General features: G+C 40.6%; 1 protein-coding gene across 3 annotated transcripts in view; it reads left to right on the top strand.

Annotated features, from left to right (window-relative positions):
- Positions 1 to 8,438: 8,438 nt before the first annotated feature.
- Positions 8,439 to 26,100, top strand: part of GRAMD2B (GRAM domain containing 2B) — a 39,489-nt gene continuing 21,827 nt past the window's right edge. For all 3 annotated transcript variants that reach the window (XM_048932056.1, XM_048932055.1, XM_048932054.1), the window contains exon 1: positions 8,439 to 8,636. In XM_048932056.1, the coding sequence (XP_048788013.1) occupies positions 8,518 to 8,636 (119 nt within the window). In that variant the 5' untranslated portion in view covers positions 8,439 to 8,517. The remainder of the gene's footprint in view (positions 8,637 to 26,100) is intronic.

Genomic DNA, 26,100 nt, shown 5'->3' with positions numbered 1-26,100 from the left:
CTAGTCTGTACATGTATCTATAGCTACCCTAGCCTGGCACCTGCTCTCGTTAAACTTCATGTTGATGATGACTGCCCAGCTCTCCAATTTTTCAAGATCTCTCTGCAAGGCCTCTCTGACCAGCTTAATTTCATGATGCCCATGAAGTTATTCAGTAAACCTTCAAGTCTAGTGTCAAAGTCATTGTTGAAAGCATTATAGAGAACTGTCCATAGAATGGAGCCTTGCAGTATTCCATTATATCAGGCTGGTTGCCTGATATAACCCTTTCAGTCTGAACAGTTAGCCAACTGTTCACCCATTACATCGTGTTCTTGTTTAGCTGTAGGCTGGACATTTTGTCCAGAAGGATACTGTCAGAAACAGTATTGAAAGTTTTTCAAAATCTAAGAGGATTGCATCGACTGGCCCTTACTAACTGGATGGATAACCCTGTCATAAAAGGAGATTAAATTAGTTAAACAGCTGCCAGTCAACTGGGACCTCTCCAGATTCCCAAGATTGTTGAAAACCATAGAGAGGTGCTGTGATGATATCAGCCAGCTCCTCAGGTGCCCTAGAATGAATCCCATTGGGCCCCATTAGACTTATTCTAACAGAAAGCTCAGAAACAAAGATAAATCCTAAGCAGCTAAACACCACAAAGCTAGAGGGTCCCTCCCATCTAGGCTGGTGGGATGGGGGAGAGAATCAGAAAAATAAAAGCAGAATCTGTAGGCTTAGATAACTATTTACTGAGTCAGAAAACAGAAATAACAGTAATGATAATAATATATATATATTAACTAAATAAGTAATGCACAGAGCAGCTTTTCACCACCAGCCAACCAATGCCCAGCCAGTCCCCAAGCAGCAGGTGTCTCCAACCCAGCCAATTCCCCATAGTTTAATAGTTTTTGATGTGATGTGGTGTAATATATTATGAAACATCCCTTTGGCCAGTTCAGGTCAGCTGTCCTGGGTCTGCCTCCTCCCAGCTCCTTGTGTACCCCAGGTCTATCTCTGGCAGGACAGAACGGGAAGCTGAGAAAACTGAAATGTCCTTGGCTCTGTACAGCACTGTTCAGCAACAACTAAAACATAGGTATTTCATCAGCACTGTGTTGTTGTTGTTTTTTTTTCCTAAAGCTGAGACATAGCATCATACTGGACACGATGAACAAAAACAACTCTGTACCAGCTGAAACTAGGACAATATTAAGTGAAGAACAGTTCTAGTGCTTTTCTGAAATCAGAAAACAATCTGCTGAAGGAAGCTTACACGTGTAAAGTTACAATCACAATTTAAAATGCTTGTATATAATAGAAAACATAAACCATACTTTTAAGAATAGGATATGCTTCACAGTCACAATATCAAGAATGGCCCGGGTTGGAAGGGACCTCAAGGATCATGAAGCTCCAACCCCCCTGCCACATGCAGGGCTACCAAACTCCACCTTTTATACTAGACCAGGTTGCCCAGGGCCCCATTCAGTCTGGCCTTGAACATCTCTATGGATGGGACATCCACAGCCTCTCTGGGCAGCTGTTCCAGCACCTCACCACTCTCTCTGTAAAGAAACTCTCCCTGACATCCAACCTAAATCTTCCCTCCATCAACTTAAAACCATTTCCCCTTGTCCTGCTGTTATCTACCATTTCAAAGAGTTGAATCCCTCCAGTTTGTAGGCTCCCTTTAGGTACTGCAATGAGGTCACCCTGCAGCCTTCTTTTCTCCAGGCTGAACAAGCCCAGCTCCCTCAGCTTGTTTTGGTAGGGGAGGTGCTGCAGCCCTCTGATCATTTCTGTGGCTCTCCTCTGGACCCTCTCCAACAGCTCTCTCTCTTTCTTGTACTGGGAGCTCCACACCTGGACACAGTACTCAAAATAGGGCCTCCCAAGAGCAGAGTAGAGGGGGACAATCACCTCCCTGTCCCTGCTGGCCACCCCTCCGCTGATGGAGCACAGGATACCATTTACTTTCTGAGCTGCAGGAGCACACTGCTGGCTCATGGTAAGTTTTTCATCTGTCAGGACCCCCAGATCTTTCTCTGCAGGGCTGCTCTCAAGGACTGTGCCTTCCAGTCTGTATGGATGCCTGGGATTCCTCCAGCCCAAGTGAAAAACCTCACACTTTGCTGTGTTGAACCTCATTAGATTCTTCCAGACCAACTTTTCTAGTCTGCTGAGGCCCCTCTGAATGGCATCCCTTCATTCAACTGTGTCAACCACACCACTCAGCTTGATGTCATAAGCAAACTTGCTGAGGGTGCACTCAATTCCACCATCGTTGTCACTGATAAAGATGTTACAGAGCACTGGTCCCAAGACAGACCCCTGCGGGACGCTGCTCATTTACCAGCCTCCACCTGACACAGAACCATTAATCACCAGCCTTTGTCTGTGGCCTTTCAACCAATTATTTATCCATCAAGTCGTCCGCCCATCACATCCACATTCCTCCAATTTGGAGATAACGATGTGGTGGGGGACCGTGTCAAAGGCCTTGCTCAAGTCCAGGTAAATGACATTGGTCACTTTCCCTTGTCCACCAGTGCCGTCACTCCATCATAGAAGCCACCAGATAGGTCAAGCATGAGCTTCTCCTGGTGAAGCCGTGCTGGCTGTCTCGGATCACAACACTCATTCCTCATGCGATCAAGCATGACATCCAGGAGGATCCGTTCCATGATCTTCCCAGGCACAGAGGTGAGACTCACCAGCCTGTAGTTCCCTGGGTCCTCCTTGCTCCCCTTCTTATAAATGGGAGTGATGTGACCCTTCCTCCAGTCATCTGGGACCTCACCTGACCGCCTTGACTGTTCAAATATAGTGGAGAGCAGCTCGGCAACCCCCTCAACCAGATCCTTCAGAGCCCTGCCATGCACACCATCTAGCCCCATAGACCTGTACACATTCAGTCTCATGAGGCGGTCTCGGACTTGCTCTGCCCTTACAGTGGGGGGGATTTACTGCCCTAGTCCCCACCTAGAGGTTTAGGGATGCAGGGCTCAGGGACATGAGAAATACTGGAATCCTGGCTGCCAGTGAAGACCGAGGCAAAGAGCTCATTCAGTACCTCAGCCTTCTCTTTGTCCATTGAAGCCAGTTCTCCTTTTACATTTACCAAAGGAGGTACACTTGTTTTGGCCTGTCTCTTCCAGCCAACGTACCCATAGAATGTCTTCATATTGTTTTTCACATCCCTCGCCAAGTTCAGTTCTGCCTGTGCCTTGGCTTTCCTGATCCCATGTCTGCAAGTCCAGATGGTATCCCTGTATTCTTCCCAGGTGACATGCCCTTGTTTCCAGAGCTTATATGCACCTTTCTTTGCTCTCAGTGTTGCCCAGCAGGTCCTTGCCAAGCTGTGCTGGCTTCCTACCTCCTGTGAGGGTTGGAGAGCTCTTGTGCTCTCAGGAAGGCGTCCTTGAAGAGTAGCCAGCTCTCCTCAATGTCTTTGTCTTTAAGGACATCATCCCAGGGGATCTTGGCCAAGAATCCATTGAACAGCTTAAAATTTGCTCTTCTGCAGTTTGAGGTTCTGACCCCACTCTTTGCCAGGAGCACATTCCTCAAGATCACGAACTCGACCAGGGCATGGTCATTGCAGCCCAGGCTGCCTCCAACCTTAACACCTTTAATGATCTCCTCCGCATTGGTGAGCAGCAGGTCCAGCAGCACTTCACCTTGGTCAGTCTGTCCAATACCTGAACCAGAAAGTTATCATCAGTGGATTCCAGGAGCCTCCTGGATCTCTTGCAGCTCGCTGTGAGGTCTTTGCAACAGATATCCAGATGGTTGAAGTCCGCCCCCACCAGCACTGTGATAGGCTCACAAGAGCCTGTGAGCATGATGCCTCCTGCATCTGAAGCAAGAAAGCCTCATCAACAGTCTCCCCTTGATCAGGGGAGTGTAGGCTTCTCATAGCATTTCTTATGCTGTTAGCTTTCTAAATAGCTAGCGTTTCATGCGCTATAGTGGGCATTTTTCCAAATACAGAGTAACAGTGTGCACTATTGGACAAACTGAAGAGAAGAAATTCTAAGACCTCCTCCACCTTGCTTAAGTGAGAGACATATGCAGTTTGAACAGGCTTCTCAAACACTCAGCATTAATTGGTAACAGAGACTAGATAAAATCAGCTGAGTTCTCTTAGCCTTTGGCAAATACCTTCACATCTTCAAATTTCACTTAGTGTAATTGTAACAACAGGGTACTGTTATTCAATTCTCAAACGTGGTGTTAACTTCATTACCTTGTGTTTGTACAATGTTTTAAGCTTCTCATTAGAACATCCACAGAGGTATTTTTGACTAATGAGGGACTATTGCTATTACCTATCACTGCACAAATCCATCTGCATTACATGTAGCCGAAATGGGTCAAATTCTTCTAAATGATAAAAAGTGGGTGTCATAGAAATTCTTGCCATTATGCTGGAAAAAAAAAAAAAAAAAAGAAAGAAAGAAAGAAAAAAGAAAAAAAAAAAAAAAAAAAAAGAAGAAAAAGAAAAATCTAAACAGAGCTGGTAAACATCTCACTCACCAGCAGCAGAGTGCTGCAGAGTACAGCCTCACCACGCAGCCTGAGCTGCTGGCCAGGGGGCTCTGCCAACAGTGTGATGGGCTCCAGCCCCTCAACCCACTCCTTCCAGCAGAACCCTCCACAGATACAGTGCTGCCTTCCCCACATAACGGAATGGAAGTGGCCCCAGAGATCTGAATATGCAGTCTACTCAAAACAAAACAAAACAAAACAAAAATCCTGTATCCAATAAAATGTTTGCTTCTGAAATAGTTCTCTTCAGGACAGTACACTTTCTAAGGTTATCCTTGCTCTCAAGAAGGATGCTAAAGTATCTTTGCTCCCAAGAATGGGCTTAAGTAATTTAAATCCTGTACATAGCTAAATATAATAAAATCTTCAAGGGAAAAGAGCCATACCTCCATCTTGCTTCCTCTTCTGCTCCAGTAAGTTATCTTCTAATCACAGTTTAGAAAAAGAAAAAATATGTTGCCTTTAACAGAATTGCACAAGGAAAGATAGCAGATTAAAGCAGATCTTCACATACGCAGGGGCTGAAATTTATTTCTGAAAAGATGCTCAAAGGAAAATGTTTTTAATTGTTTTTCAAATGTAACTTTATTTCACATTTAGGAGACAGTCTGCTGTATAATCATATAAGATTAAGTCAGTCTCCCTAATTCTTTTTTGTGTTAGGCATAATAAAAACACACAGTAGAGGTTGTATGGAAATCTAACAGTGGGGCTCATATGATGACAGGACAGCCAGCCATCAGAGTAGTAAGCTGCCATCTGATAGAGCAGAAAGACAGGTCTAAATTTCCCGTATATTTATTTTTCTCGTGGACCAGTCTAATCATTTTCTGAGAAAGTCAAAGCAATCAAATCTATGATTCATTCAAACTGTGGGAAATTGCCTATCAGTTGAGTTTTTTCCATTCCTCCTATTAGGCTTACTGTTGCATCAGAGGATTATCTGACAATGGTCTGACTGATGAAACATGTAAAGTTTTTGTTTACCTCAGTGGAATTCTATGAAATGCCTCAAAATCTCATCTTATTTTAGCAATTTGCTTTACTGACATTCTAGGGCTGGCCTTGCTAGAGTTTTATTCCTGTTCTAATCTAAGCTGTTTTTCTGAAAGCTATATTAACAGCTGTTATCTCATTATGTGTCTCATATGTTATTGGCTCATGCACTCCTGGTGCTGCCACACTGGATAAACACTGCTGGAATTTTAATGTTTTATTCACTATGTTGAGTCATATAGCCCTCAAAAGAGGGTGCCAGTGCACAGCCAGTGACAGCACTGCACACCGTGCAGACCAGTACCTCATTTATAAATAGCAGTGTTCCATAAAGGAGAGTCTAAATGGATGATAGCCAGCATAAGCTATGCTTATACCTTAGATATGATTACAACCCTATGGGTAGGATGAAATTTTCAGCATTTCATTGAACCTATGTCATTCACCTCAGCAGTTGCCAGCCCAGTGAGATAAAGCCTCTTCTCAATTCTCAGCAGCATTTTACTGCAGGCTATAATCCTCACAGTCACCATACAAAGAATAAAAAGAAAGGTGCACTTTTTAATGTAAAAATCAAAGAAAAATGGCTAGCTTTGCACAGCTTCAGCCAAAGCTAATTGCCATTAGGTAACTGTAGCTCTGTGCACCTTTCTGCTGACCCCCATGATTCTAGGGATCAAAACAGATTAATTATGCACAAGGATATTCATTTTAGGGCCCACACATTTAGGGCCCACAAAGTATGATCTAGGGCACGCTGATAAGACACCCCCTTATCAATTCTTCTGCTCTTTTTTGTAAAATCTATAAAGTTTTGTTGCTACACTCCAACCAAGACACAAACTATCTTAAAGTTGTACATAAAAGCATTTGCTACCATGTCAAATGACTAGTATGACATCTTGCCACGAATACAGCAGCTGGTTTCTTGTTCAAATTTATTCTGGGATAGTGGTAAAATTGAGTCTTTTCTTCAGAATGGAATTTCAGACATCTCCTTTTCTTTGTTTGTCTAATGAAATCTTCTTTTACCTTCACTTTAACCTGTACTTTTTAGGCAGTTTATCAGTTATTTCCTTCTCAGCATAAACAAAGTTCTCACTCAGAATACCCAGATTTCACCACTTTTTTTTCCTCCTATCTGATAACATGAGATTATTTCATCATCACACAGTGACTTAGAATAAATGTAACACAATTACAGTTGCTCATGTATTTCATGGTATGTCTTTGCACAGAGTAAATACTTGTGGAACTGAGAAAACAAAAGTAAACCACCATTTCTATTACTGGATTAACTTTCTCTGAAAAAAATTCCCACCATAAGAGGATAGAAAATAAAAGAGAGTAGTAAAATTTTCAGGAGAAATAGTAACCTTTCAGTAGTGTCTGCACAGATGGAATAAAACTGTATGAGGTTCAAAGACACAAGTGACTTATTTTTTTCCTGCCTACCTATCAGAAGCAATTGCAACAGCACTAGACTCCACAATATACAGTCTAATAGGAGAGCAGTACCGAGTGGCAAAGGTCAGAATTAAAGGACGCTGTTCAGTGAGTGAGGAAAATATACAGCTGCTTGGCAAAGTAAAGTGTTGAAAAAGTAGATTAGAAGAAGAAAAACAATAAAGAGAGAAAAACAGTTTTTGTGACACAGGCCTTGAAGAAAAAAAAAACCAATGTATTCAAGCTTACACACCACTGAGCTACCAATCTCTTGAGAACATGGAAAACAATTCTCTGGGAAGAAATGAATGCACAGCAGATAGCTACACCATCAGGAGTATAAACTTCTCACTACACCTAATCCATTGCTGCAGAACAAGGAAAGATACACTGACAAAATTTGTGTCCATTAACTACTGCTAAGAGATCTGAAAGAGCTCAACAAAGCACTGTCTCTGCCACATGCCTATATATGTGGGTTGTAAGTAATGAGTCTTAGCATGGAAATTACAGCAGATACAAAGAGTACAATAATACTACTTGATAGATCAAATTCTTAGTTACAAAACACTATTTTCCAACACAGTCATCACCATTAGCTGTATATTTTTGCCAGAGCAAGATCCTGAACGCTACATGTAAAAATCCGCTCCAGTGGAGGTGACTCAGTGTCACAGCTTCTGCTGAGAAAAGAAAGAGAGGGCTGAGAACAGAGCTACATTCCATGTGTTTGTTCAGTCTCACTGCAGATGCTTATTACCATGCAGAGCTGAAATGAAGATTAGCAGAAGTTCTGGAGTCCTTGCAATGTTAACTCAATATTATATTGTGCTTATTGTTTCTTCAACTAACCTTATCACTTATTAACCTTAACATCATCTTCAACAAACAGCAATCCATGCAAATTTGCAATTAATATTTGCCAATTAAAAAAATATTGAGCAATCTGGTTTTGTCCAGTAGGTGTTTCATGCATTGAAGTTTAAAAGCTTATCTGTATTTCAGATTAACGGCATTGGCTTTATTTTATGGCAGCTACATGCAGGCATTTGCAAAAATAAATTACTGCAGGAGTGCAATCTAATAATTTTGTCATGTCAGAACAGGTGGGTATAGTCACTTTTAAATATATACTGTTATATTGCTTAAACTTGGATAATAAGGGACAGAGCAGAATTCCTGAGACGATGTTAACACTTTTGGTAAAAGTCTGTCAATGAGCCATCATCTGAATCAGAAATTGTTTTATATTCTTTTTATTAACTCATCAAAACAATTTATTGCTATTAATCCTGACATGCTACACCCAGACTAGATGAGATTTATTACAAAATAAACTTATGAAGTGCTCCAGATAAAAGAGAAAACTAGCTTCTCATGTCACATGAATTTGTCACTTATTAACTGATTTTAAACTCCAGACAGAGCTGTAATCAGACCAGAAGTGCATTTCCCACTGCAGTGAAAGGCTGTGCATTTGAAGGATCACTACATACCAACCAGAAATTGCCTGACTCTGCAGTTAGCTCCATTAAAATGATGAGAAAAGGGAATTCTCCAGATGATTCCATTTTTGAAATGCAGAGCAGCTTCGGAAAGTCAAGCAGCAGCCCTCCAGCCAGCCCTACGGAGAGTTCTGGATCAGTATTTCTAAGGTAAATTCAGAGATTTTTGACTGCTCTATGCATACTAGATGCTGGGATGGAGAGTGCAGCAGCACAGCAGGGCACTGGCACAAAGAGACAAACACAATGGCTAAAATGCTTGTTAATTTTTGAAGGCAATGCATGCAGAGATGATCATACAACTTGGCATTGCTGAAAAATGAGAGTAATAGTGAGTGTAAATGGGAGATTTGTAAGAAAAGACAGAACAGTGTTGTTTTCTCTTTGTGTAACTATTACACTCATTTAGGGCTTTGAATGTGTACAGTACACTAATACACGCAAGTCTTAAAATGACCTCTGCAGAGTCTAGACTAGAACACAAATTGAGAAAATGTTTTCATGTGTGTTTTGGCCTATAGCTCACACAAGGTGAGATAGCTACAGGGTTTTATGATAGAAAAATCACAAAAAAAAAAAAGTTTCAAGATGAAATCTCTTTTCTTTGAAGTGTGGAGTTGCTTGATTGTGGACTTACAGCTGCCCTTGGTAAGGCAGGAAGATTTCTTGGAAGATTTCTGGACAAATCATGCATATTTTTTGACAGCATGGATAAGTGAGGAAATGTAGTTTCAAAGCATTACTAGCACATACCTATGTGATTTGCAGGGATCACCTCTGGATACTGTCTGTGTGATTAAATCATATTTCTTTGTAGCAGGGTCACGGATCATATTACTAATTAGCTAACAAGTAAAAATAAGTCTGTTGGCCTCATTTTTTCATCGTGTGAAATGTTTTGGCAGCTTTTTAAGACTGTATCTGTATGTCTTTCTTTCCAACCTAACTGCCCATCAGTCTGAACAAAGAATAAGTAACCAGAAATTCAGTTAATTGGATGTCTTGAGAGCTCTTACCCAGAAGTAATTACTTAAAGCCTGCTTTTTGAAACAACATCCACATGGCTCTTCGTATGCCTCTCCAGATTCATCTTGCAATTCGGCATCAAACATAAGTACATGTAGTGCTGGAGGGAGAGATCAACACAAGTTGGTGCTATTAAACTGTTTGCAATTCAAGCAATAAGAATTTTATACTCTTTCCTCTCTCCACCATGGAACGCCAAGCAGACACTTACCCACTTTTTATTTATCATTAGATAACATACAAAGCTATAAGTACTCTGATAACAATGTGATGAATCCATAAAAAGAGCAGAGTCCTTTTACTTCTGTTTCTCAGTAATCAAGCTGTCTTCCAAGTAGAAAGTGGCAGGATTAAGACCTAGATATCCAGTTTATTCAATCGCTGCTCCAGTAAGAAGGAATCGTTGGGATCTGGTGTGAAACAATACCTCCAACAGTAGCAAATACAGAATAACAGGATGTAAATACAAGTCTGTCTAATAAGAAACATGCATGATTGTACACTGTGAGTTCAACAGCTCTACTGTTCTCACTGAACTTGCATTTCATGTGCTTGTCACAGTCACAATTTGCTTATCCAAGACAGGGCGCATGAAAAATCAGGGAAACTACTCTTCAGAAAAAGAAATTTGGGTTTTCAGTTGATATTTTCAATACAATCCTACTCACTGAGGAGATATTTCCCAAAACTAAGATGTATCCACAGAGACTATTTTCTGTATTAATGATTGCTCCTTTTCATCCTAATTATTCATGCCTGAGGCCCCAAACTGACTATATACCTAGGTTTTATACACTTCTCTTTTCACTTCACTGTAATTGGCACCATGCAGATGAACATGAATTTGCCTGAATTCAGGAAGTTATTAACATTTCAGACAGGGAAGCTCACAGCTTATCACCATGGTAGCATGTTATTTCTGACACTGAGAGGAACTGATTTCAGAAACAAATTAAGACTCCGGAGCTGTAGCTGAGGTGTCACCCACGCATAATTGTTTAGAGATTTGGACACACATATGAAGCATTTTATCACTATGAACGTACTGAGTTGTTCTGACATCTGAACAAAAAACTTCCCAGTATTCTAGGACAAAACACTGAACAAAAAAAGGAAAGAAAAAAGAAATCTCAACCACTGCAACCCATGTCTATAGTGCAAGCCACTATCCTGCATCAGATCTTCTAAATTTTTTTAAAAACTTTAAGTCTTGTGGTGCTGACCAATCTTCAGAATGACCCTGAAAAAAACACATCAAACATGAGGAAATCAGAATCAGTTTTATCAGAACTACAGACAAAAAGTTCTGTGAGCATTAGTGAGCAGCAACGTTGAAAAATAAGAAAAAAAAGTATTGCATGGAGAAGCTAAGATTTCTAAGGGCACAGTGATGGAAATGGATGTCAAAAATGTCCTCAACATTGCTGCTGGTAGGTTGTCTTATTAAATCAATTAAACACTGTCCTTGTGTTTGCTGGCTGTGATTGGGCATTAATAACTTGCCTATTGCAGAATAAGAAAAAAAATGTTTAACAGCTTGCAACATAAAATGTATACATCATAAATGATGAATGTGTAAACGCATCTATATCCCTTCAAAGAGGTACCAGTGTATATATCTTTACAACACGCTGATTCAGTTATATACATGTAATCAGATTATTCATTGGACGCATAAATTGGTGCCTCAGATTGAAAACTGTTTGGTGCACTTTGTTTGAAAATGTTGTCCACGTGATCTATGCCCAGAGCCACTTGGATGACATTCAGGAGGCAGTAATGCCTCCCATTTAAAGTGCATGGAAACTACGACAGATACAAAGAGCACAATAATGCTACTTGATAGAACAAATTCTTGCCTACAAAACATTATTTTTCAACAGTGTGATATATGAGCTTGATTCTTTTGAAATAATGCATCAATGTCTCATTTAACATCAATTATTGCAATTCTGAGTAGGTTCTCAAGGCACAAGTAAAGATTTTTGATGAAATTTTACTCTTCCGGTACTTCATCCTTGAGAACTATTGTTCACAAGTGTACATACTGCCAAAAAGCAATGGCATGAATAAGTTGTGATTGTGAAGTGAGGTATATTACTCTTCTCTAAGAGAGGTCTTACAAAGATTTGGTGAAGACACGTGATCAATTCTTGAGTTGAATATCTGATACCAATTCTTTGCATTCCATTTGAAAATTCACAGGTAAGATATTTATGTTGACTAAAAATGTTGACTATTTATGTTGACAAGTATACTACATACATATATACAGCAGTCTTAAAGCTTATTTTCAAACTCCTTTGTCTAAACAGAAAGCAAGACCGAATACTCTCCCCTGTTTACAGGACTGTATTTAGGCAATTATCAGAATGCACAGTTGCCATAAATTTATTGTTGCATTGCACCATCCCCATGTCCTGATTTCAGGCCATACCAATCACACACTGATTTGACAGTTTCTGAGCAGTGGGTGCATGCCTGGGGTCAGGCCAGGCTGCTAAGTGGGGAAGAGTCACCTCCATGATGGTGCATTAATACACTTAATGCACTTTCCTTTCTTGCATTGTGTAAGTATGCAGTGTATATCCTGCAGCTCTTCACAGTCTGTTGTGTGAAGGGCATGGGAATCACAACGGAAGTAAATGTGTTGATGGAGTACATGTAAAATGTGTCACATATTCACTATGAGGGAGGCTGGCACCACATCATTAACACTCCATAAATTTTGTGAGAGAATCTCTCTCCTTTTCTTTCTGGATGCTACAGTGTATAATCGCAGTGTAGTCTGTTGCATTCATTTGCCTCAGAATTCAGTCACAACAGCCTCAGCACTCCTCACACAGTTTGTGATGAGAAATTCTCCATCTATGAATCCAGTCTACTTTACACGCCTTATACATCCACCTCTATGTCGAAAGGGTAATACAACCTCTGCAGTAAGCCAGGCTCCTTTCAACAACAACAGAAACTGATAAGTAGACGGAATTCTAGCAAAAAGATAAGGTGAAACCTATCATCTGGTTTAGGTCTCTATAAAGCAATCTCCCACTTCTAAAAATGAATAAATTGCTAAAATACTAATCCAGGTAGGGAACAGAGTGGTCAGGTGGTCAAAACATTGCAATTGGGAGAGTGAATGGTGATCCAGCAATTTTGTTTCTCTGTGATTTCGTATGTAACTTAAGTTATTTTTGTGCAGTAACAGCTTTTCATACTACCTCAACTCTACTTTTTCGTCCTTTATTGTTTCGCCCTTTTCATCTTCATTATTTCACCCTTTAATATAGACTTTTCAGGGCAGGAACAGTAAAAGATCCTTCACAGGTTTTTTGTTTTTTTTTTTTTGCATATGTAAGATTCACTGTGCCTTACTAAATAAAAACAACGTTCTTGATCATATTCCACCCACATAAAGAGCTGCACACTATTCAATATTGTTTAATATAACACATTCAGAATCTTGTTACACTGGAATGCATTATTTTGTTCTGGAGTTGCTGCACCATGCACATTTTGATGAAGCTTGGCCACTTTTTCTTTTTCAAACCCTCAAAAAAGAACAAGCTAGAGCAGCCCTTATTACTTCCACTGACATTAACAGAAGGTAATAGGAAAGAGACACTAAAGAATTGAAACTATGCCAGAACCAAGGCTCTGACAAGAGTAAAGATATCATTATGTGCCACCAAGTATTATTCATTTCTAATGCCTAGGCAGCACGCATCCATTTATTTCAATGTAACTTTCTTTTCACAGCAAACACCTTGGCTGTTCAATACAGAATGCTTTGCATACCTCAGTAACAGAGCCGGTCAAAACTAGAGCAGAGACAAAGCTCCAGGAGACAAGAGATTTCTTCCTTTTCTTATATCACCATGTTGAGGAATTAGTCTCTGGAATGAGCAAAACAGGCAGCAGTAGCATTTCTCTCACGCAGCTAAATCTGTCAGAGATTGAAAATCAAAGCACTCAGAAGGTGACTGATTTCTTTTTATTCAAATATTTGGATGTCAGATTCTCACAACAATGTAAATCAGCATTATACTGCTGGAGGGAGCAGAACAACACAAGAGGACTAAAATAGCAACTGATGCATTTTTAGAGCATCCCAGTAATGAAAAGCCTTCAAAAACAAGACAGAGGGCAGGCAGTCACTTTTCCTACTGATTCCAGACATACCGTGTACACCATGGTAGCACACACTTAGTGAGGACTATTTCTAGGGAACTCAAGGCCTCATGCAGGCTGCTGAACCCAAGCAAAGGATCTTGGGTTCTAGCAGATGTGGGAAGACAACCCTATTTATAAGTAAGTTCCTGCTCTATTTGTTGCCCAAATGGCTGAAGTGAGACCTATTCTGTCATCCTTTCCATGAATGGGACTCAGCTCTGCAAAGCTCTGCAGGCAGTGCTAAGTTTGCTCAGGTACTGAGTAGGACAGCATGAGGCAGTTTCACAGGTACAGGACATAACAGGTGTGGATGATGTTTTTTACAACATACAGGTCATTGTTTTCCACATAGGCCTTGATTTTTACACTGCATAATGCAAAAATATTAGTTAATGATTTATCCCAGAAAATAACCTATTTTAAGTTCCTTCCTTTCTGCACACTTGTCACGTATTCTTTACAGCTGATTAGACTGGAGATAAAACACATCCAATCTAGCTAAGACTGTTCAATCCCATTTTCTGCAGGCTCTGTGCACCCAATCAATTGCAGCACTCCTGAGCCTTTTAACCTTTAACTGTTGTTTCCTCCTAGTGAGTTCCCAAATATAGTGCAACATTTCTTAATACTGAGCTCCTCCTCTTTTATGCTGTGCAAGCATCAAGCAATGCACGAATCTTAGTAGTGCCACTGAAACACGTATTTGCATCTATATCCCATCCTAATATCCACAGAGAACACTGCCACATATATATTTTGCCCATAAATTCCAGTGAAGTCTGGTAGCTACAAAGAAAATTTCGTAGTGATTATTAACTCAAGGATATATTCTAAGATGTTAAGTCACGAATACTGACCCTAGCTTAGAGATGCTACTTTGGCCTTTCTGAGGTCACTTTCCTAAAACCACAGGCTCTTTCTGCGTGATGATGTTTCATGAGACTAGCATCCCCCCACATTGAACAGCCACCCAACCGTTCATCACGTAATGAGAGCATTTCCCTTATATGTACACTCATGTTTTGTGCTCGTCATGCAAAGTATTTTGCATCAAAACGCTGCCAGTTGGCAGCTGTGTCTGTGCAAAGGTTCCCTTACAACCTGACAAGCACCGAGTGCAGGAACACGTTAGATTTCTTCTATTGTAGCCCACTTTCCCACTGATGACCAATCAGCCCGGGGTGGTGCAGAAAATCCTCCAAAGCCCCGGAAAGGTGGACGGGGCTCACGGCCAGCGAAGCCCCCATTGGGGTGGCGGGGATGGCAAGTGGATGACAGAGCCCACGTACGAGAGCTTCCAACCTCCGCTGCGTGCAAAGACGCTTCTCTGCTGCCCTCGCATAAAGGCGCTCTTTTGCCCAAGCAGCACCTCGCGCTGCAGCGTCCCGCCGCACAACCGAGGCCACAGAGGCTCCGCGACCAGCTTCACCACTAGGCGTAGGGGGAACCGTTTTAAGCAAAGCTTCCTTCGCGCTCCGCCCCCGGCTCCGCGCTCCGGCTCCACGGCGGCGGGGCCCGCCCCGGGGCGGGAGCAGCAGCGGCGCGGTCCGTCCCGTCCCGCCGCGGCGGCGGAGGGTCGCGCAGTGCGGTGCCGATGGTGCTCATGCCGGAGCAGCGCTGCGATGCGGAGGAGTGGAAGGCTGGGCGGCCGGCCGGCCGGCGGGAGCACAGGAGCGCTCTGCATCTGTGAGTAGGGCCAGGCGCGCGGACCCGGAGGGGCGGCCAGGGGGCTGGGGGTCCGTGCGCGTTGGCTGTGGTGCGAAGTTGAGGGGAAAGTGGTGAAGAGCGTCGCGCCGAAACGCGGCCGCTATCCGCGGCGGTTTCCGGCAGGTCGCGGAGTTGTGCTCCGCTCCTCCGGAAGCCTTCAACTCGGCCAAAAAGTGCTCGTGGCGAGCGGGGCCGGGCTTGAACCCAGCAAAAGTGCTCCGGGGGGAGGGAGAACGGGCTGGCTGTCAAAGGGCACCGAGAAGCGCGAGGCGGGGAGTCCAGGGGCCGCAGCTTTTTCGTAAAAGAGGAAGCTTTTTCAAGAGGAGGAGTGAGAGAATGAGGGAAGAAATCATTACTTGCTCCTAATATTCTTCCCCCCTAAGTGTTTTTCTTCAAACAGTAGTAATCTCCTGGAAAAAAAATAAAGAAAAAAGAAAAAAAAGAAAGAAAAAGGAGAACAAATTACTAGCAACAAGTTCCCTTTCTAGAGGGAAAGTCTGCAAAGTTCTGTGTTTTTTTTTGTTGGCAGCTGTATCCCCACTCTTTGAGTAGTTGTATTCCCAAAGTTTCTATCGCAGTTGCAAAAAATAACTTGCCTGTCAGAGAGCAGCAATATTCAAAGCTTATTCTAAGTGTCCAATGTCCTGTGTGGCCACATTAGTGACTTCACATGGGAGGTGTAGCTCCATGGCCTCTAGAACCTTTTGACTTCCAATCTTGTGTCCTTATCCCCACACAGAAATATGGCAACCTCATGAAGCTATTCAGGCATTCAAAATTTGTGTCTGATTCTGTACTTAGGGTCAGGTGCACCAGACAGCATAGAAAAAAAGGTGATGTCAGAGCTGCTACACGATGCTCTGTTTTGTCCCGTCTTTGAGAGGTAAATCTAGTGTAGTTTTAGAGGTAAGTCTTAACCAGCGTGATAAATGTTGAAAACTCCTGTTTAACATCTCTGGTATGAGGAAAGATCGAGTAACCTGGTTATGGTTCTGGGGAAAAAAAAAAGACAGAGAGGATCTGATTGATGTTTATAAATGTCTAAAGGGAGGCCGGAGGCAATTGGATAAGGTCAGGCTCTTCTCTGTGGTCCCCAGCAATAGGACGAGGAACAATGGCCTAAAACTTGAACATAGGGTTTTCCATACTAACGTGCAGAGGAGCATTTTTACCGTAAGGGTGACAGAGCACTGGAACGGGCTGCCCAGAGAGGTTGTGGAGTCTCCTTCTACGGAGATATTTAAGAGCTCTCTGAACACCCACCTGTGCAACCTATTGTAGGGAACCTGCTTTAGCAAGGAGGTTGGATTCAGTGATCTCTTGAGGTCCCTTCCAACCCCTGAAATTCTGTGATTCCTAGCCGTCGGTTTTTGTACCTACACCTAGAAAGTAGCATCTTGGTTTTTTGTTCTGCAGGCTACAGAATGTTCAGTAATGCTGGCCTGGGCAACAGGAGAATGAAAGTATTGAGGTAGCAGAAAATGTTGAAATACTAAATTAGAAAATTGTATTAGTATGTAGTGACTGGAATCAAAGTTGGAATGTATTTACCAATCCTATTTTAACTGATAAGTGAATCCCCGAAGAAGTGCTGTGTTAGTTTGGCTCTGAGTTAATGTCAAAAGCAAAGTAACATTGGTTTGACTGAAGTGCAACTATGAGGCGATTGTTTAGCTGAAGAACAAAGACAGAATCTTGGTCTTGATTCTCTCAGAGGTGAGCTAGCAGAAAACTGAATTGCTGAAGATTTGTTTCTTTAAAAAAACAAACAACAACAACAAAAAAAACCATAAATAAGCACATGCATGTTGGGATGGAGGAGTGTTCTTTCACTTCATGTAAAGCCAGGGAACAGTGTGCTACCAGCAGGGCTTGTGCTGGCTTCTCCTTGAAAAAAATTCCATTGGAGTGGCTGAGGACCACGGAATCTTAACATTTTCCAAAGCACAAGGGGGAGAGATTTATGTGCATGGATTCCTGTACTTCCTGAAGGTATGCCTGAAATATTGTTCTGTTTAGAGATGGACTTTATAGCTCAAAATGCTTCTGCAGCCATAGTGGTTTCCCGGGTACTCCTGTTGGATTGAAGCTGTAGAAGTTTTTATTTTAGTTAATTGATTTAAAGATTTAACCTGAGATTATATTAATCTGCTCCATGATTCAGGAAACTTTGCACAGGAAAATTTGAACATGTTTCAACTGATTTAGGAAATGGGATTCTCTGGCATATCCAGAAATAGGCTCATAGTCTCTACAAAGCTTGCATGACACTTGCAGGATAAAATACCCCAGTGGTTTCACTGGACAGAAGATGTGTGCTGTTATTCACACACAGAGTAGTGTTGTGCCAAAACTTTGTTGTTAAGTGGAAATCTTTGCAAGTGAACTGTAAGTTGCTGGGCAGAAAACACTTCCAAGCAGTCACCAGTACCTGTTGTATCCTAACATGGATAGCTGGTATGTGGTCCAGCACCAGGAAGGAATTAACTGTTGCATTGTATAGAATAGAGGTTTGTTTCTCTGACTTGCAGGTGGGGTGTATTCTTTTGGGACACTTGTGATGTTGCTCTAAGAGGCTGGAAGCCTCACTGCATGGATTGCTGTTGAAACAGAAGTTGTGTCACAGGAAACAGGGCCATGCATGACGGAGAAATGGCAGCGATGTACTAACATGTGGAGCATATTCAGTGTCAGCATCTTTGTTTTTTCACATGTATTTGTTTATGTTGTGTCAGGACAGAAGTTTTTGGATTCCACTAGCAGTATTTATCCTGAGACCATTAAATCTGTCTACACTTAAGGCAGTGCACTGAATTACTGAATGGTAAGGTGTTGCTAACGTGAAATGGAGCGATGTTGCAGGCACAAGGTGGCATCCGGCTACTGAGTATAACTTAAGCAAATGAGGAGCTGAGACTCACAACACTGAAGGATTTGGAAACTTTTCGTTTTTTTTTTCTTTGAACAGAATAGGGTCCTGAGGAACATGTACTACTGAAAGCAGTGGAAAATGCTTATACTCAAATTATGTACTTCTCGGAAAAAAGAGAATGTGATTTTTATGGTGCTTTTCTCTGTATTGTGCTGCAATAACAGATGTTAGCTCAAAACTACTTACCAACTGATAAGTGAAAAGTTTTTTATTGGTTGACCTGTGCATAAACACAACTCATTAACCTTTGTCTTTAACTACATTACTTCAAGTGTAAAAAGGACAGAGGTAAGTGATGATTGTTCAGTACTCATTAGAAGTTGTAAGCTCTGATCCAGATCCTTTCCAGCAGTTAAACTCCTACTATGTGTTTGTTACATGTGGTCTTTTTATTATTATTATTGATTGTTTGTTTTTCAAGGACTGCAGGGTACTGTAGGTGTGTGCCTACATACATGTTCTACACTAAATGGCACAATGCATCTTATTTTTTTAATTCTTCCCTGATAGTTCTTTCTTATTCTTTGTAGTATCATTTGCATTGTGTGACCTGAAAATAAGGTTACGACTGTAAAGTGAAATATTGCAATTTCAGGTGTGACATAATAGAGTTTTCTGGTCTGGACAATATTTTTTTGTTCATAATTGTTTTTAATTGGTCCTTTTTTTTTTCCTATTATTATTTTGTTCACGTATATACATGCTAAAGTTACAAGGCAACTTTTCTTTAAAAAAACAAACAACAAACAAGTGCCATGTTTAAGTGCATTTAACTTGTGTGCATGTTTAAGTATCTCATGAATCTGAACTGATGTTTTCTTTGTACCAAAGTGCATCACTGATCAGCCTGAAATGCTCCCAAATGTGCTGCCCTTTACTCTTTATTTGTGGTCTATGAGAACTGCTTCTTGGCCACTTAATACTCTTTGCAGATAAGCATTAGGCACTGGGATTGATTGCTGGTGTTTGACAGGTGATACCATGCTTACTGATACCACTGCTGGGACCAATAGTCTCCATGTTCTGTACATGGTAGTTGCCACAACTGTATACTACACTGGTTAACTGGAAAACTTATACCCACATCATCTCAACTAGATTGGGATAAAAGAAGTAAACTTGCAGTGTTAGAGCTAGTTCTGTGTTTTCACTGTGTCTTGAAGCAGATGATAAAACCTTCAGCCCTCAAATAAAATTTTACCTGGAACAGACATTCTTCAGCCTCTGTCCTTGAAAAATAACATGCTAAGGTGAGGACAGTCAGTAAGCTTCCAGAAAAACTAGCAGGAAATAATGTGGAAGTTACAGGTGGGCAGCAGGGAAACTCAGCAGGACAGAGGATGTACAGATAGAATAAAGCGTTCCTCCCCTCAGGTAGAAAATGTCTGGATATTTCACTGTGAAACAGTAGTTCCTGATAACCCCCAAGAGTCAGCCCTTCCTAGGTATACTGTAGACATCCATTCCTATGGGCAGTTCAGTGATTGAGCTGTCTGGCAGTCTTGGCATGGAAGAAATGCTAAGTTTGAGACAACTGGTGCAAATATTGGCAGACAAATTGGTACAGTTATACATTGGTAAACCCGCATAGTCTCTTCTTGGGAAAGCTGCTCTGGCACCCTTTGCACCCTTTTTCCTTAAAGTGTGATTTTTAACGCAATTGGAAAGGAAATCTTGCAAGCCATTAATGCGTGCCTCATTAGACTTGTTTAGAGGCCTAGTTTCTGCTTCCTTTCTCCTTCCTAGTTTACTAATACATTCTTTTGACTTACTTCTTGTTATTTTTTTTTTAGTTTAGCCTGTCTATTAAACAGACAACCTGTAGTTCTTGAGAACAATTTTGTAATTACAACTTATTCTGCACTAGTTAAAGTTTTGTTTGGCTTTCCTCTGGACAAGAAGCAATGTTATAGTGCGAAAGTCTAAAGTGTAATGAAATTTTATATTTGTCCTTTAGATCTTCAGAAATCTTAGAGTCCATGTAAATTTGCTAAGCCCAGCATAGGAAGGACTGATTATTGCCCTCCAGAATGGCATGTAGACCATGAAAAAGCTCAGTAAAATGAAGATTTACAGAGCATTCAGACTCAGTGTCCTGTGATGCAGAAAATAGAAAGACAGCCTAGCACAACAGAGATCTGGTCGCTGTTTGTTACATTTGATTCTAATAATATATTTTTCAAGACTGTGAAAGAAAAATGATTCTTTATATGCTGTGTTACAGTCAAAGTTGCTGCTGTGATTAGTGCTGGGTAGAACCATTGTTAACAGTATTTCCTACTAAGAAACAGTGACTTTTGTATTAGATAAATTTATATTGTCCTTTTCTGTGAATACATGAATTATAGATTGCAGAGATAATTATGAGAAAATATACGTTGTTAGACCCTTGGAGAGCAGGGAGCCTCCAGTAGTTACTTCACTTTAATCAGTTTCCATCCTTAATGTAAAGTATGATAAAACAGGGTACATGGACACAATTAGATAATTATTTTCATTTCAATTGGGCATTAGTCTTTGTTGTGTACATTTCTTGTTGGAAAACCTACAAAACCAGATGTTGTAGTTGGACACTCCTTTAAGTAACTCCTTTAAGTTTTTTGTGCACAACTAGTTGCCTTTTGTGCAGAGAAACCTCGTTAATGCTTGTAGATTACCTGCTGTCAACACCAGCAATCAGAGAAACTGCTACATGATAAACCCCTGTCATACTTCTGTTTGTGAATATCCTGATTGAAAAGCCAAAGAACCAATTATTTTTGGTTGGTTTTTTTTTTTTTTTTTTTTTGGCTTTGCATTTATTAAAGCAGTTTGTGTGCAGCATATAGCGTTATTATGTAAAAAGAGTGAAGAACCAGAAGTGATCAAGTGATTCCTGGCAGCCTTAGTTTATACCTGTGAGGACAGGGGAAGGAAATAAGGTATACGTAGGTTTGCTTCCAAACTTCTGCAATCCATTCCACTTTTGCCTTCTTAATAGCAGTCACTAATATAGTTGCTTATGCCTAGGGTTTTGTTTGCTTGACTGTTTGTTTATTTAAATCCTGATGCAATCTGATATAACTGTAGACATTTTCTTTTTCCAAAAACACGGTTAATGCTGGCAGCCAAGTCTCATATCGTGTAGAGGCATGTTTGTGCTTTTTCTCCAAGGCAAAGATGTAGCTTCGGAGAGTGAGGCCAAACCTTTGCACTTCTGCTCTGGTGATCATGCCTCATTTATAAGGATGTTCGTGCTGTTCTAGAGAGAAATTTATGCTGTTTCTGCCTGAATTATACAGCAGATTGAACTGGTAGACATGTAAGCGCCTTTATCCTGTTTTCTACATCCTGAACAAATCATAGGTAAAAAAATTCTACTTTCTGATCCCTTCTTCCTATGACCTCTGGAAGCTAAGGATAACAATGTGGCATAATCTAAGGCTGCATACTTTTTCTTCAATAGAAACTATGATTCTAGGATTCTCTCTTGTGCTAGGTAGGGCAGAGCTAGTAATCAGAAAAAACTTCCCACCTTAAGGCTGCCAGCCAAGTGGGGAAGGAAAAGAATGCATGCTCCAGTCCAAATATAAAGGAACATCTTTCCCTAAGGCATGAGTGGCCAACCTTACTGCTTGTCTGGGCAGCACTGAGTGAAGAGGAATTGTCTTGGGCTGCATATAAAATATACAATATAATTAAAATATATAAGTAACAAAATGTTTTTCTAATACAGATATTTTTAATAAAACAAAAAATAGCAACAAAAAGATAAAACCAGGCCATATATTTGTGAAACTAGTGCATCACTGTTTGGTTTAGTAGAAGTGGTTGTGCTTCTTTTAAGTTCTCAAGTGTTCATCAGAGGTTTTTGATTAAATTTTACTCTTCCTGTGCTTCATCCTTGAAAACAGCAATGACATGAATAAAATGTAATTGTGACACAAGGAATACTTTTTTCTCATAAGATAGGTCATGTGAAAGTCCATTAAAGAGACATGATCAAATTTTTCCTTCAGTTGGATGTCTGATTGCAACTCTTTACATTCAATTTGAAGTTTTGATGATAATGTATTTATGTCAACTGAAAATGGAGACACAAATATACCAAAAAAAATTGATGAATTTTTTTTACAATCTTCAAAGTTATTCTCAAATTCCTTTATCAAAATGGAAAGCAGGGCTGCATATTTCTCACTAAATACGCAGGTCTGTGTTTAGCCAGCACGTCAAAATGCATAAAATTTTTTGCTGTACTGTAAGCTTTCCATAATTTTACTTCAAACAATGTTGTGGTTTGAAGTGTGGTACAGCAAAGTTGACTTTCACTTTGAAGTTGCATGTTTGATTCACAAAAAAGAGTAGCCAAATCCACCAGAAATGCTAAATCTGTGAGCCATTTTTAATCTTCAAATGCTGGCACATACTTAAGAAGCTCCTGGAACTGGTAGTGATTGAACCCTGTTTTTGTTTAATTTGGACACGTTGTATCTGCGGTGCTTGTCCGCAAGTTGCATGCCTGCCTCAAGGGCTTCTGCATTTTTCTTTTTTTTTTTTTTTTCCTCATAAATATGCCTATCAGTAAGATCTGTGTCATGTGTTGGTCTTGGCCATCTCTGTATTCAGATGAATAGTTGTTGGGCACCCTGCTGTGACTTCTTTGAAAATTGCATCTCAAAAATCTTGTGGAGTTGAGCAAACACATGTGCAAGAAGGCATTTTCTTTTTAAAGTCCATATCTGAAATGGAAACTCTTGACAAGACAAGAAAGCTAAATGGCTTATGTTCCTGTTCTAATGTTAACCTAATAAAATATCTTGTTATAATGTTTCACGTTTCAGAGCACTGGGAATTCTTCTGTGTTGTTTCTTTTTCTTTTTTTTTTTCCCCATGGAACGTGATAGCAGTCTGGTTTTGATTAGACAGAGAATACTGCCAGTTAATAATAGATGGTATTTGGAGCAGAGAATTTACATGCTTGCTGATGACGTCTGCGGTGTCACAGTGATCTTTCTGATGTCCAAGTGTGAAAGTTGATCTGGTTATTATGTGAAATGTCTGTTCAGGTGAGAAAAAAACTGACTCCTCCTGCTCTTTGTTAACAAAGTTGGAGGGGTTTCTTTTCAAGACTAACTCACAAATTTCATTCATCCTTTTAATAAATACACGGAAATACGGACACTTGAAACACATGTAGTTGTGTTCCTAGAGATAGCTGTGAAATACAGCACATTAAATAAATCTGAAATGAAATAGCTTGACATATAGAACACTATAAAAATGTCTTCGACTACTAATAATCAGTTTTAACTGATATCAGGTTCCCACTTATGCCTACAGATGTATTACATCAAAGATATGCCTGGAGTAACATGTGATATATGTTATTATGCACCCATCAATGTCTGTATGATATTCAGTTAGCATACCACTATATAATGTTGTCTCCGTTATTCCATATTTGACTATACTTTATTAAGAATAAAATTAGTCTGCTCCTTGAACAACTTGAAATAGTTGGAACTCAGCTGGGTTTACACCAAGCACGTCCAACCCATGGCCTGCAGGCTGCACCTGGCCCAGCTGAATCTGTGCTGTGGCCACCCCCTACCCACACCATCATGGCGAAGCCCTTCCCCACTGAGCAGCTCAGCCCAGCCCTGTGCATGCACCCATTGCACACCAACAAGGACACATTAGTGTGCAGTTTGCACTGTCTGTCCTGAAACTAGGACACAGGAAGGGTGCAGTGCTTAATAAAGTTATGGCAGATAGTCACGTGCATTCATACGTTGCCTAAACACAGTCCTGTGAATAGGGAAGAACATGCATCCTTGCTTTATTTTCTGATAAAGGAAGTTGAGAACTAGTTTCAAGATAAACAAACAAAAAAAAAATTATCTTTTTTGACAATTTGCAACTCTATTTTCAGCCAACATAAATAAATTACCTGCTGATATGGAATGTACTGAGTTGCAGTCAGGTGTTCAACTCAAAGAAAAATTGGTCATGTGTCTCTGTGGTTATGGTTTCCATGGTAATAAACAGGTAGTAAATAGGAGGCATTTCTTTCGGAACTCCCTACACATATGCAGCCCAAGACAATTTCTATTGACTCAACACAGCCCAGACAAGCCGAAAGGTTGGACACCCGTGGTTTTACCCATTTACTTTTCTGCTTTAAGTGTGGGGTACTTGCTGAGTATGTCAAAACACGCAAATATCGAATACGTTCTGCTGGGATACATGATGTCTGTTCTTAACATAGCAGCTGTTAATGAATTCGTTGCTGCTTTGTGATTAGGGGGACTCACATTCATTTTCTGTCTTTTTTGATAGTTCAGGAGTCTCAAAGACAATCAATGCTTATCTTTCCAGTTGCACAGTAGAAGTACGTGGTCTTAGAAATAGGTAAGAACATAACATTTAGGGTAGTATAGTTAGGTAGTGGTTGGACTTGATGATCTTTAAGGTCTTTTCCAACTAGAGTGATTCTATGATTCTGTAACAGTATTCAGTGGCATATTTCTTTAGGGGATGCACTTTCCCCCATTAGCAGTGCTTGTGCCACATGGCACTGTACTGTGGCTGTACAGATACTAGAGTCTGTGGGCATTTTGCCCTCAAGTGACCAATCTGTGTAGAAACATACAGCTCTAAAATCCTTGAGCACTGTTGATGATTTATCCAGTACTGCTTTAATTTGCTATGAAGAGGACAGTAGGATAGTTTACAAAGAAAAGAAAGTATTTTATTCAGTCCTTGGGAGAAATAATTCAACTATATAAGGTATGAATGCAAACCTATGAGATGAAATACTTCAGAGTGCAGTTACATGACCAAAAAAGGTTTGTTCAGGCTGGCTTGGGGTAGAAAAGAGTTTTAATGGAATGACAGGACATACCTTCTGAAAGAAGATTTACAACTCAAGCAAGTTTAGGCCGAGTGAAAGGAATGCTGAGAAGATTGTTCCATAGGGGAATGGTAAGTCAAGGGATATCTGTGCTAAGGAAGTAGCCTCTGACTGCAGCACACTTTGCAGTGTCCTTTCAAACATTAGCATATTTCATCATACAGCCTTGCAGTCATCTTTGCCTGAAGGCTGTCTCTGCTACGTTTTGAGCCTCTCCCTTTCATTTTTAGCTTTTGAAAGAATAAACAGTTCATCTGAATTTATTCTCATCTGCAAGTAAGAATAGCTTAAGTAACACGATCTATTAATGTTTTGGCCTTGTGCACAGATTCAGTTTCTTTGACAAATCCCTTTGGTCTGCTTGTAGCTGTCAAGTAAATGCAATAAATAAGCTGAAAGATACAAGATGTCATTACATTTGTGATAAATACGTCCGTATAAGTTGTACCGAGCCCACTTGAGGACAGTAAAGAAATTACTGGGCTTGTTCAGTCTGGAGAAGAGAGATTTCAGGAAAACCTCACTGCAGCATTCCAATACTTCAGTAGGAGTGGAAGTGACTTTTTACACAGTCTGATAGTGATAGGACAAGGGAGAATGTCTTTTAAAATAAAAGGGGAGATTTAGGTGAGATGTTAAGAAGAAATTCTTTACTCACAGGGTGGTGAGGCACTGGAACAGCTTGCCTGGAGAAGTTGTAGGTGCCCCATCGCTGAAGACATTCAAGGCCAGGTTGGATGGGGCCCAGGCAATCTGACCTTGTGGTTGGCAACCAGTCCCCAGCAGGGGGCTTGAAACTTGATGGTCTTTAAGATGCTTTCCAACCTAGGCCATCCTGTTCTTGTGATATTCCTCACTACTTTGGTTGATCTTTTCCAATAAAG

The sequence above is a fragment of the Lagopus muta genome, chromosome Z (genome assembly GCF_023343835.1).
Source record: "Lagopus muta isolate bLagMut1 chromosome Z, bLagMut1 primary, whole genome shotgun sequence".
Taxonomy (NCBI): Eukaryota; Metazoa; Chordata; class Aves; order Galliformes; family Phasianidae; genus Lagopus; species Lagopus muta.
Note: the sequence above shows the minus strand (reverse complement) of the source record. Positions and strands in the feature narration are given on the sequence as shown.